Source organism: Artibeus jamaicensis, unplaced genomic scaffold (assembly GCF_021234435.1).
Source record: "Artibeus jamaicensis isolate MK-2021 breed Jamaican fruit bat unplaced genomic scaffold, CSHL_Jam_final contig_889, whole genome shotgun sequence".
Classification (NCBI taxonomy): Eukaryota; Metazoa; Chordata; class Mammalia; order Chiroptera; family Phyllostomidae; genus Artibeus; species Artibeus jamaicensis.
In genome coordinates this window covers 601,267-618,246 of record NW_026522005.1, presented here as the reverse complement: position 1 = coordinate 618,246, position 16,980 = coordinate 601,267, and the positions used below count along the sequence as shown (strand labels likewise).

The 16,980-nt window shown below is 38.2% G+C and overlaps 1 protein-coding gene across 3 annotated transcripts in view; it reads left to right on the top strand.

Annotated features, from left to right (window-relative positions):
- GABRA2 (gamma-aminobutyric acid type A receptor subunit alpha2) overlaps nt 1-16,980 on the top strand; it is a 102,526-nt gene that overhangs the window by 76,042 nt on the left and 9,504 nt on the right. For all 3 annotated transcript variants that reach the window (XM_037151867.2, XM_037151865.2, XM_037151868.2), the window contains exon 9: nt 14,822-15,024. In XM_037151867.2, the coding sequence (XP_037007762.1) occupies nt 14,822-15,024 (203 nt within the window). The remainder of the gene's footprint in view (nt 1-14,821; nt 15,025-16,980) is intronic.

The following is a 16,980-nucleotide window of genomic DNA, read 5'->3' as shown; positions in this document are numbered from 1 at the left end:
CCCTGTAGCGCTCAACATGTTGTACAGCCTAGGGGGCATTTCATTGTCCTCACCAACATAACTAGAAAGTTACTTAACATTAGAAATATCTCATTTACAGTGAAGTTATGGAGGGAAAAACATGCTTCTTCATTGCATTCTAGATGGCTACACAGAAAATGGGCTCTATATACCTGTTATACAAAATTCAACTACATACAGCGGGTGATCATAAAATTAGTAGAAAAGAAGGCATTCCATTACAAGTTTCCAGTAACCAGTTATCTATTAGGTAGAAAACTCCTTAATAATCAAATATTGTAGTTTAATAAAGAGATCATCAAAATCTGACTTAGTGCATATAGCTTATTTTCCTCTTATAATTAAACAACAAACACTGTTGATCGCTTGTGACATATTTGAAAGAACATCGCACCAGGGATGGAGAAAGCTTCCGTCAGGCCCTGATTCTGCTTCTAGGTCAAGCAGATGTGTAAATTCTCTAAACTCTAGATTTCCCTCTTATAAATGGATGTAAAATATATGCTTTCTCTCTCATGAGGATCTTAAGAGGGTCCATAAAACAATATGTGTATAGGGCTTCTTAAATCTTAAAGATATACTTTTATTGTTTTATATATAGAACAAATAACAAGTTTGAGCATTTCCTGAGGGCCAAGGATACTGTAGAACGTCCTGTGAATCCAAGTGGTGTATGTGTGTGTTTCTTGAATTCAAATTCCTATAACCTCAGCTTTTAACTTCTAAATTTTAACCACTTCTCATATTAGTAGTTATTTCTTTCAGTTACTCCATCAGAATTAGCTGTTGAATTTCCCAGAGTTACATAGGACATAAAGAATGATAAGATAGATAGATGGTTTTATGCTATATATGTGATCTATATGTACCTTTTATTACCTTTAAATAAATATAAAATCCTGTGTGCATAATGTATAGATTCTAACATTTCCATTATTTTTAAAAAGGATAATTGAAAAAAATCTTAAAAATTGGTAAAACTAGAAGCCATTCTTGCATGGTCACCCAGGACTGGAACTGATGAGAAGCAGTTTCTTTGGGCGAGAACTCTCTCGTTTGCCACAAACTCTGCACTCACTGTTGCCTACCTTGCCTATTTGTTTTCCCTACCCAGTCAGTCCCTATGGACATTGGGAGTTGCAACCTATGAATGAAGGCATGCAGAGATAAAAATAGCATTCCATAAGAACCAGGAAAGAAAGCAAAAGCAGTGAAAAAGAATGTCAAACTCATAAAAACAGTAAAATGGTGATTTCCAGGAGCTGTGGGGATGGGAGAAATAGAGGCTGGGGAAAAGGTAGCAAACTTCCAATTATAAGATGAATAAGGCTCTCTGAGGATCTAATTTTAACATGGTGGCTATAGTTGATGCTACTGTATAATTGAAATATGCTAAGAAAATATAACAAGTGTTTTCATAAAAAAGAAAAAAGGTTTATTATACAGGAGAAGACGGGTGTGTTAATGAGCTCTACTGTGGAAATCCTTTCACGATGCATACGTTAAATCCTTTGCACATGTTAAATATATCATGACTTTATGAATTATACCTCAACAAAGATGAAAGAATGAAGAGACTGAGAGAGAGAGATAGAGAGAGAGAGAGAGAGAGAGAGAGAATCAGAAAGTAACCTGAGCGCACTTTCAGCCTGTCCAGGCTGAAGAGAGAATTGGCAGCCTTAGGACACATAGATGACCTAACTGGAAAGTAGCAGGAAGGGGCAGCAGGGCAGGTTGCCTGGGTGGTAGCAGGAGATGAAACCAATGAACAGAAAGCCTGTGCAGGGGAGAAACAGCCTCTGCAAAACTGCTTCCAAATCCCTGTCTTCCAGGAGGCCTGGGCTGCGGAGTGCTAACGGGCGGCACACCTGGCATCCAGAATTGACTTTGGCACAAGGCAGCACATGCTAATCAGCAAGCTGCCAGCCCACCAGCCGCCCTCCTCCCCGCTGTCAGAGACTCATCCTAGTCAGCCATCGCCAATTAGGAAAGTGGCTGAAGCAAAATACATGAATAAGCCCTGGCAAGGGAAATTAGAAGGCCTTGTGAGTTCATCTAGAGGCAAGTTTAAAGGTTGTTTCACGAATGTAGGTAGCCCAGTTAAGCCTCATTGATGGGAATGAATTAGTAGTAAAAGTACAGAAAGAGAATTAAAGATTTTATGTTGTCTGTGATTTTTTAAATATTCCTAGGATGTGCAGCTATCACTTCAATACAATATTGACCACTCAGGTCACAGGGGCAGTTTGTCCACTCTTATTTCCTACACTGAAATCCAAATAGTCATCGTGGTGAAGAAAACACTTACATAGCCTTTGGTGAACACTTTTTATGCATCAGTACCACATAGGTCCTTCCAATTTACTCATGGTGAAATTCTAAAAATGTATCTCCAGTTAGTACAGTAAGTATTCCCCCCTTTTTGGACAAAAACATTGAAAACCAAAGCTGTCAAGAGGCTACTCCATTGTCAGGTCAATAAGAAAGAATGTGACCTCATGTGCTGTCACTGCTTACACTGCACGTGATGCCATCCAACTACTTTTGCTTTTCCCCTTTGAGAGCCTGAAGTCGGAAATATCCTGGGAGATTGTTTCACAGTTGCATAATTTCTGTTTGAGGGTCAGGCTCACCACACATAGGCCAGAACCTGAGGCGAACATTCAGAGTTGAATTTTAGTTAGCTGTTAGCACCAGCTGCTGCTTGACGAAGTTGTTCAGATTCTTTTCTCTATTCCTTGTCTAAAAGTTGATGCTCTCAGGTTCTGGTGGCAACTAATACACTACGTGGATTTTCCAAGTTCAGTTCTGCCCAAGTATCATCTCCATTTTTAAGTCAAATGAATTTATTAAATTCAGGTCTTTAAAATATAGCTACTTATAATAGGATGGGCCTCAGTTGTTAAAAGCCTTGGTTTAATCTGAGTTGAAGAACTTGATCACTAGCATTGGAGTATAATATACTTTGTCTTGAAACTCATCTATGAAATCTTGGTAACCTTACAGAATATATGAAGGACATTTCTGGTGTTTCAAGAGGAAAGTATTTTTGTTTTATTTTGCTGTTTTGTAAATTTTGATTTTTGCTTTAATAAATTTTGAAATAAAGCAAAAATAATGATTTTTCAACTCTACATTACTATTTGTAGAGGTTTAGGTCGTAAAATGTTTAGTTTCACTACAATACAATTTTGAAAGTGTGCTTATTCTTAGTTTTTTAACTTTCAAAAAAAGAATAAAAAGCTATTATTTATTTTTATATATGTACTAGTCCTTCAAGGAAATATTTCCCACTTGGGTGATATTATGTGAAAAATATCTTTAATAATGCATTATTCATCAAAAGTAACATAATATCTCCCCAGTTAAATCACCTCAGGGAGCTGTAAGAAATCACCCACACTGTTAACATTTGAATAGTCACCCTGAATTTTATGGCAATGTAATTATAAGATTGAAATGTAAATGGGTTTGAAGACAATGAGGAGCTTACACAGCCTGTTTTCTGTTGTCTTCTGTTCTTTTACTGTCTTACTGTCATCATACTGATTATATATTTTTTAACACATGAAATCAGGATATTACTGTTACATTTTATGCCTCTTGAACAGAGTACTGTAGACTGGGTGTCTCATAGGCCTTAAAAGTTTATTTCAGAGTCCTGGAGGCTGGAAGTCTGAGACCAGGGAGCCAGCCTGGAGGGGCTCCGGGGAGAGCCCTCATTCGGGTGTCCAACTGCTGACTTCTCATCATCTCCTTCCGGGGAGGAAGGGCAGTGAGCTAGCTCTCTGGCTTCTTCCCAGAAGGGCCCCGAACCCAGCCGTGAAGGCCTCATCCTCACAAGCAAATCATTTCCCAGGAACCCCACTCCCAAATGCCATCACACTGAGCATTTCAATTAATGAATGTTTGGGAAAGGCAGACATGCAATTCAGAACAATTCTTGTAAATGCTAAGGCAGTTGCCTGAGGTTGTACTTTTTTGGATAATGGAGTCAATGCTCCATTGGGGTGGGGGTCCCATGGTGATACCGTTGGCAGACTGAGTTTAACCATTTTTAGAGCCAACCTTTTCTCTATTTTGAGAAAAATTGAGAACATCTACCTCATTCCTTATTTCACTTGAGATTACATGTAGATCATACTAGATTTCTTGGAAGTCACTTCTGAAATGTAATAAATTATGACTGATAGGTATTTCTTACCAAAGACTGGTGTTATGGTCGTAATGACACTGATTAATCTGTTTGGTAGCATCAGGCTATCAAATAATGCCTCCTTTAAGGAGTGGAATTGTATCCTTTTTGAAATCTAGGAACAGAATAGTTCAGCCTAGGTGAACTGAAAAGAAAATGATGAGTTTAATAAGACCAGAAATGTGTATATCCACTCTCAAAAAGATTTTAGGCTTTCTTGAAACAGTGAAAAAAATAGAAGGAAATCTGGTTCAAAGCTTTTCTTTCTCTCTTTTTGTGATGCAATTAAATTATTTTTCAAGGGGGAAATGAATAAAACAGCCCAAGTCTTTCTAGGCAGCCATTTGAACAGTACGGTGTCTTTCGATTTTTCTTAAACCACCACTAGATGGGGCTCTTGCATCCTTGGTTTGGATTCTTAGCTTCATTCCCACTTTGGGGGCCTGACTTAACTGAGGAATAACAGGGGAGCCACAGTGATCTTTATGTGACAGGTTCTGTATCGGTCATTTGAATATATTGTTTAGTGTTCAGGTCTATTCTCATTTTAGAGAGGAAGTCACCAGGAGACACACTGAAAGAAGGGAAAATCTAACATCTGTTGGGCAAATCCATATGCTAGGCATATATGCTAGTACTTTCTCCTCCCAATAAACTCAAGAAAGGTCATGAAGCTGCCATGTCAGAAGCAGAATCCAAATTTTTGCCCGATTTTAGTGCACATTTACCATTATGCATAGCCACTTCTCAAGCAATTTTCAAGCAATTTATTTTATTTTTCCTGAGCAATTTAATATGTGATATACATTTAAAATTACCAGGGTCTTAGGAGCTCCATCAGTAAAACTCAAAGGTTAGATTCCTGACACTGAAAAGTGCATGATATGGACGAGTGACTGACATTGAAAGGGGATACGGGGACAGGGAGGGCGGAATGATTTAGAGAAGAGTGTGGACTTCTGAGCAAACTGCATGGGTTTGCATCCCACCTCTACTGACTGAGAACAGGATACACTTCAGAAAGGTGCTCAAAATCATTTATCCTCAGTTTCTTCCTCTGTAAATGCAGGTGATAATAATACCTAACTCACAGGGTTATTATTTGGAATAAATGAATCACTACCTGAAGAGTTCTTACAATAAAATATGGCATATAGTAGGTGCTCCTTAGTGGTACCTTCTATTATCATATCTAGAGTAATGTGAGAATATGATATTTATGTGCAAAAGACATCAATTTATACTATTTTTACATCACATTTATATTGTGATATTGTGATTAAACTTCTATTTCATGCTAAAGCTTAAAAGATTTTCTTGAAGGTTTTATTTATTTATTTTTAGAGAGAGGGGAAGGAAGTGAGGAAGAGAGGGAGAGAAACATCAATGTGTGGTTGCTTCTCACACACTCCCCACTGGAGACTTGGCCTGCAACCCAGGCATGTGCCCTGACTGGAAATCGAACTGGCAATCCTTTGGTTCCCAGGCTGGCACTGATTCCACTGAGCCGCACCAGCCAGGGGACCTTACTAGACTTTAAACTTGTATATTCCTTCTCATAGGATCTGTAAATATGGGCCATCAGTGTTCCTTTTCAGTTTTTAAAATGAATTCATTTGGTGAACCAACAGATAATGAGTATTTACTGGGTTAGGAGACAACATTTTAAAAAGACATGGCAAGTCATTTGCCTGCACGCTGCCTGGAATTTGGAGGAACAAGATAGACATGTAAGAAATAAGTGAAGTAAAGGATCATAGGTGCCAAAGAGAACTATTCCAAAACAAGCTGAGGGCAAAAGGAAACAATTATATCAGAGGAAGTCGGAGAAGCCCAAAGGGAAGAAGCATCAAGTCAAGCCTAGCAAATTAGTGTAATGGAAAAGGCCATGCTCTAAGCAGACAACACACAATTATCAAAAGCAACATGGAACATATAGAGAAAAACAAACTAGTGACTGGTGTATCTCAGGCATGGGATTCATTTGTATGCAAGGATGGCTGGTTAGACAGAGGCCGGTTCATGTGCAGGCTTCTATCCCAAGCTAAAACCATGGAAACTGTTTGAAAGGTGCTTTAGCATGGGAGTGTAATGGATGCATTTGAGTTTAGGAAAGCTATTATGAAGAATATTGTATAAATAAATGGCAACACTATGAGTGATACAGAGTATTTAGTTAAGAGATAATTGACATCATCCAGCTCAGAAATAATGAGAGCCTGAAATAAGACAATGAATATTGGTGGAGAGGGAGTTATAGATTTGGGGATACTAGACCAGAGCGAATCTGAATTGTAGGCACTGCAGAATACTCCCAGATTTCTGAGTGACTAGACAAATGTAATTTTATTCACCGCAATAGAGAATAATGGAAGACATTGATAGGTTTTGCTTTAGACTATAAATTCGGTTGGGAATATTTAAAAATCTGTAATTTCTATGGGACTTACCTTTGCTTGCTGTAAAAGATTTCTCTGTTTTCTCCATCCATAGTCTTAACCTTTCTTTGTTCCATTCTTCTCGGTGCAAGAGTGGTCTTTTAAAGACTTTGGTTTAGTTATATGACCCTCTTGTGCATAAAACCATTCTATGGCTCTGCATTGCATGAGGCTACCCCAGCCTAAACCATTGTGAGTCCGCCTTTTGCTGTGCTAACCTACACTGGATATAGGAACATGTTTTATCTTCAATGAACATATTTCAAGACTCTTCAGATCTCTTTTTATATGTCACTTCCTCTCCTAACTCCACGCTCTCAGGTCATCTTTAGGTAGTCTCAGAGCACCTATACTTTCTTCAGCACTTATTATACTGTCTGTGTGTAACTTGCTTATTCATTATCCATATATTTTAGAAGGTTATAGTCTCCCTGAGCTTATGATTCTTGTTTTTTAAACTCTCATGTCAGACAAAGTGACAGGCACATAGGTGACTGGAGACGCTTTACTGAAACAGAGAGCATCATAGGAGGCTCAGTCAAAGTTTTTGAGTCCATGCGGAAACATCCAGAAGACGGTCAGATGTTCAGCATTAGAGCTCATCATAAGATACATCCTTGAAGATCTTCATCATGTGGGAGTAAGCGGTATTGTCAAGAGAGAAAATGAAATATGAAGAGCAATAGAACAGCCTGAAAAGGGAACAGAGGAAGAGAGGTTAAAATGGAATGTGCGTGGAAGAGTAGTAGTTCAAGAATCTCTGTTCAGAGGGACCACATAGCAGGTTGAGGTCTTTAAGCTGCATTTACATAGCAAGCACGTTGGAATGGCTTGCAGGAGGGTAGTGTATCTACGTTTTGTTTGTTAGGTAATTTGGTGTTTCTTGAACCAAATTTTAAAACAATTTGTAGTCTGTGCCTGGATATTTATAGGCTTCCGTCTACCAGAGGATTAGCTTTCTCCTAATAATGTACAGAATAATGGAAGTCTTGATTCTATATAGACTCAAATTAAGATTGCATTTCTCTGCTTCCCTGACTGCTATATATGGTCACATGTCTAAGTTTTCTAGGACATCAAATTTTCAGCTTATGGCCTTTAGCTTAGAATCATGTCCTTAGAGTAAATGGATGTCTCTCCTTCTCTCTCCCACAGTCTTTTTGTTTGTTTGTTTTCTGGAATGCAGACCAAATGTTGGTAAGCGCCCTTGAACCTCAAGAGCACAGGCAATACCTTAAAGATGACAGAGAAATAGGAAAGAGTAAGCCTAGGTTTCTGATGCCCAAACCATCTTACCCTTGATGTCTTAGGCCACAACTGTTAAGTGAAAGAGGGTCAAAATCCTTCATTGACTCTTGTCTGCCCTCCTCTGTTTACTCCAGAGTTGGTGCATAGTTGTCTTAATTGGTGCTTAGCTTACTATATTTTCTATGACTTATACTTTTCTTTTATTATAACTTAATTATACATATAATATTATACATTATGTATATAAATGAAGAGTATATATAATGCATATATTATTTATATATCTATGAATATTGTTTATATAAAATTTTGCCTATATACTATTTTGAATAGAGCACAGAAAATATTTACTTAAAAACTGTGTTGGAATTCACCTACGTAGCTCTGTCTCCAAATCCTCCAAGGTAAGACACCTGTTTTCCTAGTCCTTGAATTCTGAAAAAATTTACAACCAGGCTATTTTCGAGGATCTGGGCATAAAACCCCAAACACAGGAAAACATATTCATTTATTTCTGTGTCTTTATCCACACAGATAGGTGTATTTGCAATTATAAGTGTATTTATTCCTTACTGAATTAAAAGACATATGCCAGGCACGCATACTAGGCTGTCCAGACCGGAGGTCAACAGGAAAGGCAAGATCCCTGCCCCAACAGAGGTCGCTGTCTATTTGAGGACATTGGCGGGGGCCTGCAGGGGGCTCCCTGATGACTTGGGAGGGACTCGCAGTCCTGGTTTGGAGTATTAACTGGTCCTCACGGCTTATGCCCCACCACCGATTCCCCAGGGGTTCTGAATATTCATGTGCGTATGTGTGCTGTGCTTTCACGCTCCGACTGGTTGCAAACACATTGCGCTCCACATCCATGAACATTTTTAACATCTTAGTAATTTAACAGCTATTGTGCACAGATGTAAAATTAGTGTCGGTACCATTATTGGGTTCATTTTTCTTACAGTCAGTCTTAAGCAATATGATTTTACTTATGCTTATGGTAAAAACATTAAGAAATTTGGCCCACATTTATGTCATGTTTTTACCAAAAATGTAATCAATGCAGTGAGAAAAATATTAAGAAAGCTGACTGAATAAATCAAGTTAATACAAATTAAAACCTTGGTTACTTGGAATTTTCCTGTTCAGGTTATTTTAAAATGATGTAGATACAGCAATATTACAACAATACTATAATACCACATTTTAATTAATTGTATTTCATTTTTACATGCTTTCAAAGTTTCCCTTTTAAGATTCAATTAGCAGGAACACAGTGAACTGTCAGAGCATCTGTGTGTCAAATTTCATCATGCCGGCCAAATTCAGACATCTTTGAATTTTCCTAGTTCATTATCAGTCATCTGCTGATATAAGTTCACTTTTCACTTTCAGAAGGCCTATATTATATTGATCATTGTCTTGCTGAGGATTACCTCATTTTTCTGATTATCTGTCAAACTCAATTACCCAGAACACAACCAGAAACTCAAGCATAAAAAAATAGATATCTCACTAATGACATGGGAATGTAATTAGTAAAAAATCATGTATTCCAGTCACGGCACTAAGCTTCAGGTTCGAGGGATGACACGTGAAGAGCTTGCAAGCTATCGCTCCCATTCCTACAACAAGAATAAACTGAGCACACTGAAAATTAAAGACTTTTATTGCATTCATGATGGAATCAAGGTGACAGGGAAGCTGCCATTCCAATTATGAAGAGGCAGGTGCATTCAGAGACACACAGCTAAGATTTGTTTTACCTGGAAGAGATGCTGCTGAAGCATCATACAGGTAGAGGCAGTCAGATGGTCATTCTGATGAATACCTGGAGACTGGGAGTCTTCTAATGTGAAAGCAAGAAGTTCCTCGGGTCACAGTCTTATGGGGGAACCCCACATATTCATGGGTTTCGGCTCCAGGAATCATACCAGGTTCTTGGGGTAAAGATCTGAAAAATAACCCTTCCTGCCTATGTCAGGGGATGGGCAAGGAACAGGGATCATTTTGAATACACCAGGAGCCTTCTCCCTAATAGGAGCAGATGTTTGAGGGAAGGGACTTGGCTGGAGACTCATCTCAGCTGACAGAAGGACTTTCCTTTCAGTCCAGCCCCTGTAGCCTTACTCTCTCACCTTAGGTGGTGTAAGGAACGAAACACTGTCATCAGTCAGAGCTTCAAGGATGTAGACAGGTCATGCTGCAGGAGAGGGAACACGGAGACTAGAGAATAAAGCCGTGCCCATGGAGAAACCCTGTGAAGGGGACGGCCTGAGATGTGGCCCCACTAGAAACTGAGATTTATTGGCAATATGTTAGAAAGCCTCAACGCCAAACCAACAAAAACCCAGTGGAAGAGCTGTGGCTTACGGCAGAAAGAGCTGAAGGCGTAGACTCTGGGAGTGGGGCACTTAGGGAAGCCCGAACTCAAGATGGGAAACCACAAAAGGACACGAATGATGTGTCGCACAGTAGTGTACTCGGAACTTACGTAATTAGCCAGTGGCACCCCAATACATTTAATTTTAAAAACAACACAAGAGGAACTCGAATTCTATGACACTTATCACTAGAGCAAACATTAAACACACTCCAACTTTTAGCTAGATTAACACGAATCTTAGACTACAGTTCTATTTCGCAGTTTCTAGTACCTAAATCCACATGGTCAACTTGCACCAAAAAATTATCAGCGATATATGTCAACAGTGTTTTAATAACATAGGAGAAAAAAAATTTGAAGGATGTCAAAAGTAAAAATAGAAACAACACGGTTTGTTGGAAAAAAAAAACAGAACCAGACTTAGATATGACACAGATGTTGGAATTATTAGATGGGGAATTTAAAATAACTGATTAATATGCTAATGTTAATGTCAAAACTATTTTTACTAATGCAAAAATATGTCAGTAATGTAAACAGGTACATGGAAACTCTAAGAATCAAAAGAAATGATAGAAATAAAAAAGCAGTAATAAAAATGGAGAATGCTTCTGATAGGCTCATCAGTAAACTTAACACAAGCTTCTATATCGATCATTAGAAACTTTCAAAATTAAAAACTTAGCAGGAAAAAATAAAACAATGACAACAAAACTGAACAGAGCATCCAGGCACCATGCTGCAATTTTAACAGGTATAACATATTCATAACTGGAATATCAGAAGAAGGAAGTGAGAACAATGAGGCAACAATGGCTGAGAACTTTCCAAATATTAGTGGACAAACCACAGATGCAGAAAGTTCGGAAAATGCCGAGGAAGATAAATTTATGAAAAAACAAGAAGAAATATACCTAGTCATATCATATTCAAGCTGCAGTGAAGCAAAAGCAAAGAGAAAATATTGGAAAACAACAATCACCTTAACAATAGAGGAACAGCAGCCAAAGTAATACTGATTATGTCACTACTGTTTAAAAGGGGGGGGAAATGGGGCAACTGTAAGAGCATAATCGATAAAGTATATTTTAAAAATCTAAAAAAAAATAAATTAAATAAAACAGTCTCTGTGTGTAATGGCTTCCTGCTGCTCGGAAAAGCATCTTGCATCCCGTCAGCACGATCTAACAGGGCCTGAAGGGTCTGCCTCCTGCCTCCCGCTCTAGCCTCATCTTCAATGAAACCTTACCTCCTGCCTTCCCATCTTGCGAGCCTCTTTTTGTTCTTCTTAATACAGGTCCCTGGGCTTCTGTGCATTTTCTTTTCTAAGTCGTTACTTCCTCTTGTCAGGTGACCCCTGGAACTCTTCCCCCTATTTCCTGTGGGAAGCCTAAGCACCAATCTTCCAGTCTAGATAGAGCACCTGATTACAGCTCACCAACAACCCTGCCCAGTTGTGATGTCCGTTTACATCGTGCTTTTTTTTATTTTTAAGAAAAAAATCATATGTGCCCAGCAAAAATGGGGACTAAATGAATGCTGGCTTTATAAATGAACAAATAGATTTCTTGCAGTTATCTTACTAGATCAGCAGTTATCAATTAAAGATCATGGGAGGAGTAGTTTAAATAAATATTTAATAATTCATTAAAAAATTCTTCAATGACCTCTTACCCACTGCTGGGCACCCTTTTACAATTTGGGGAGAAGAAGACACTCATGCTCTCACCCATGTAGTTGATTGGGGTATATGGTCATGTAAACCAGCAGAAAACTCAAAATGAAAACGTGGTCTGACAGAGGTGTGCATCGGACGATCTCATACGATCTCATAGGAGCCTTCAGGGTCAACACCCTGCAGAAGAGCAAACTGGGCTGTGTGTGCGGCAGCCTTAGCAGCCTGTGCACCCCTTTGGTGCAGGAATCCTTGCTGTTATGGTCATTGGTGCGTTCCCAGGGCCTACAAATGGACCTTGCATTTAGTAGGTGCCCAATAATTTATTAAGAGAAGGACTTGGCGCAAGCTAAACATAACAGGGATGAGGAACAAGGAACATTTTTAGGCCAAGGGAACAGTGTATAGCGGAGCCTAACAGATACCACATGTCACGCAGCTTCAACCTGGAATAGGAAATGGCTTCCTTTAGATTGTTGGCACTTTTCACTGGGAAAAGGGCACCAGGAAGAAAAGCATTTGGATAAAGGGATGTGAGTTTTAGACTTATTTGAATCCATGATGTGTTCAGGCGAGCAAACAATATGTTTCTACTCCCTCATAGTTTTGTCCACACTATAATTAACTTTTCAGACCTTTTCTTCTAGATTATAGTAAATAGATTTTAAAGTCTCACAAATTTTAAATTAGTGGAATTTGAGTTAATTAGGTTTTATGACAAAGATTTGTTATACAAGTTCTAAATTCTGTCCATTATTCATAGACGTTTTACCATTTTTATCACTCAGATGTAGTACAGTTATGAGTCAAAATTATACCCTTAAAAATACAATAAATTAAAATTGCAACCTTTCATAGTGTACCTATACCGTATTTATAAATGCTAGTCATATTATTATCATTAGTTATTGTTACTGCTTATTATTGTTGTTATTATTATTATTACTAGTGTTATTGTTTGAAAGGGAGGTATTATTTTTCTGTCCTTTGAGCTGAAAGGGGAAAACACCCTACTTGTTGCTGGAATGCCTGTTCTTCCTGCCATTCCCAGCAGTAACCAGCAGGTGGTATTAAACAATTTTACATGTTTGCTCTACAGCAGTTTTTGTGCCTCAGACGTTTCCTCCCAAACTTTCACCCCACACCCCAGGCACAATACCCACACAAAAACATTTCTGGGTATAAAAGACTAAAGAGATTTTATTTTATTTTTTATTTAAATTTGTTTTAGTCCAACGTGATAACTTTTCACACATGCACTGTTTCTTTTTAAGGTAGTGACAGAGCTTTATATGCAGCAACTCACTTGCTCTAACAAGTCTGTGGGAAACACTGTTCCTGGTCCCTGGTTTGCAAAGGACACAGTTGCTACAAAGAGGCTAGGAATTTCCCCATGGTCACAAAATTAGGTCTTTAGCATCTGTCCTCGGTGTCCACGGTGATGTCTGTGCTGAAATCACTTCCCCTGATTTGATTTTCTCTTTTCAAAGTGCACGTTTTCACCTAACACCTATCATTCCTGCATGGTTCCATCATTTGCTCAGCTACTATGAGCTGAGGTTTTTGACAGTTACACCTTGAAATGATACTACATAGAGTAACACCAGAATATAAAAAACTGCATGTTAGCTATTACCTCTGTATGGGGAATGGTCACATATGTTTCAAATATATGCATACAATTTTAGTGCTAAAAGCATTTTGAGGTACTTGCCTTTTATTTTACTGAAAAAGAGATGTAAGCATCCCCCCAAAGCATTGAGTTATAGCGGTCACACAGAGGTGCTAAAGGAAGAAACTGTCTGTTAAAGAAACATGGGAACATCGTTTATGAAGGCCCTTCTCGGTATAGAAAAATGCACGTTATTGGGAGACAGGCACATGGGATGTTTGTGAGCTTCCAAGTAAGCGCACTCCTTACTTAATGCCCAGCTCACTCTGTTCACAGTGATGGGACTGGGCTGGGCCACACTAGCAGGCAGAAGAGTCGCCCAGGGAGACTCTTATCTCTTTAGTGTCAGAGAAAAAGGAGTCCAGGGAGGGGAGGAGAAAGGAACTTATGGTCAGTGGTAACAATTTCACTGTCTAGTGTCCAAAATCAGGTAAAAAATACAATAACATTTAGAGGTGGGCAAGATTTGAATATGGTGAAACACGCAGGTGCATATTGAAATTGCCATGATATTTTATTGGCTTAAGTGACTACCAACTGCACAAGGGAGATGAGAGGACTGTTAAATCAATAGAAATTTAACTGCTCCTCAAATGTAGTGATTTACATGTTACAAGGTTTTAGTTTTAATGGTTTTTTAATTTTCTATAAGTTGTAAACTTCGTTATGGAAGAAATGGTGCCCTCGCTGTGCTAAGCAGTCTGGAATTACAACTTCATAGTGTAGTAGTTGTACTGGGAAGGAGGAGGGTCTGAATCTCAGGTCCCTTGTAATCACTGCTGAGGGGGATCGGTCTGTGGCCTAGCCTGATCCACAGAAATAATGGACTAGCTAATATGAGACTTTATGTGGGGTTTTAAAAAATTAATGTTAATGAACAGTAGGTCAATTTAAAGTGATGACTTTTCCTCATCAGAAATTCTACCTGAACCTCACCTGTCATTTTACCCTCAGCTGTCCTGAAGAGAACAGGGGGCCTCTGATAAACAAAAATGAAAACTGAAAGCATTTCAGGGTCATCTCTCCTGGTGGTTTTTTGTTTTTGGTTGTTTTATTCATTTAACTTAATTTTTTAGTGGAATGATGTGGCCTTGAAAGTTGCTTCAGAAACAAACAAGCAAACAAACTGCCTTGCATGCTGTCCTGCTGGGACCCATTGATGTTGTGGTTCTAATCTTTTCTTCTGTAGGTGTGACGACTGTTCTGACCATGACAACTCTAAGCATCAGTGCTCGGAACTCTCTCCCCAAAGTGGCCTATGCAACTGCCATGGACTGGTTTATTGCTGTTTGTTATGCATTTGTGTTCTCTGCCCTCATTGAATTTGCAACTGTTAATTACTTCACCAAGAGAGGATGGGCTTGGGATGGGAAAAGTGTAGTAAATGACAAGGTAAGTGATAACTTCCTTCTTTCCATGATTAAGGCACTCCCTGGGAGGTTTTGCAGATTAAGCATTTGTGTGTACGAGTCACACCAATTTCTTTGAAAGGGTGCTCTTGCCTGAAACCCTGTAGGAGTGCTCATCGTAGCGATACATCTTTCGAACCACTCCCCAGCATCTGGTGAGCTCTGACTCTGTGTCAGGAGCTTTGATAACTTTTCTTTTTTTTAACATAGACTCTTTCATGTAATCTTTACATCAACTTTGTAGCTAAAGTCGCATATTAATTCTTTTTTTATTCTGATGAAGAAACTGAGGTCTCATGAAATTATTTGCCAGAGCTCACACAAAGGGTTAGTAAGTACAATGGAACCCAAGTCCGATCACTAAGTTCACAATCTTAAACACCACACTGATTCATTTAGTAAGAGTGGGTGCTACCTGTTCTTGCTATAGAATTCAGGCCTTATATGTGGATTGAGTTACTACCCTTCACCTACCCCCATATCTGTTGCTTGGATGTAAAAGTCTATATATACATCGTTGTTATTTCCCCCATGTTGTATGAAATAATTGAGTCAGTGCTGAAGTACCTAGAAAATGTAGGTTGTTCATGTCGTCTGTAAGACAAAAGTTATTTAGGTTCAAGATAAACTTCTTTCGGGGTTGTTGGTGCTCATTTTTAGGTTTCCAGTATGAAAGTTAGTGGTAGTTCTGTATGTTGATATTCTATCTGTTCCCTTTCTTATTCTATAGATGATTATTCATCTACCTTAAGAGGAGGCTTTGGATATACCACAGTATGCAACAAAGTTTCCTTAATAAAAGTAAAATGTTCTAATTGTAGGATCACTTTAGCAATCTATCTACTTAAATGCTCTTCTATTACATTTGGAATACTGTATTTGCTAATTTCATTTATTTTTCAGTGATTTCAATATGTATATTTTTTCTCATTTCTTTGTCCAGGTTGCAGCTTAAGCATACAAACATGTTATAGTTTAAAAGTCCTGCTCTTTTCCCATAATTTTGTAATCAAACTTTTAATGAGTTCTGGTTTAGTTCACTTATAATATAAGCTGTATTTTGCACATGAGTAGCCCATGAGTAAACATTAAGAGAAATTTGATTAAATTTCTTTGTTTAACCTCCAGATTATTTCAGCATTTCCATTTCATTTTATTGTTGATTTGTGTCCTCATCCCCCATGGGACAAGCTGCCTTTTCATTACTATTTATGAAATTACTTCTTTTTAGTGATATCAGTTAACACATGCACTTTCATACTAATATATTTTTGAGGATAAGATGCTAGTTAGTCATTTGTGAGTGTGTCACAAATGGTTAACAGTAGTTTGTGGAATAAATTCCCCATGTCAAAATTCATTAATATATTTTAACATCGTGACTATGCCAATCAAGCTGGCATTGTGATTTGGCCTGTCAAAAAGTATGCCTTCTCAACCTCTGGACTTGGAAAAGAGATTTACCTATATATGCAAAAAACAACAACAACCCACAACCCATTCTTGAAAATGCATTTTAAAAGCAGTAACTTCCATGAATGAATACTGCATTTAAGTCTATCTGCATATCAAACCACACATAGTGGAGAGAAATCTAGGTCAGAATCATTGATGCTACAACCTAACATGTGGGACAACAAATAATAAAGTTTATATTGTTTCCGTTTTTAGTGGTTCAAGTTGAGTGATTAAATTAAAGGGCACGTTACTTCCGGCACAATGCTCGTTTTTATTTTACTTATTCATAGCTGAGTGCCAAGCACAGTGCCAGGTATAAAATTCTTATGGACTAAAAAGTAAACAAATTTCTGATATTAAATCTGGCCATGTAATAACATGATATCGATGAGAAGTTTTAAAACTTTCCAGTGATGAATTTACCATTGGATGCCCAATACAGTTCCCTGATTTAAATGACTTTTGGGGTGTGTTTCTTAAA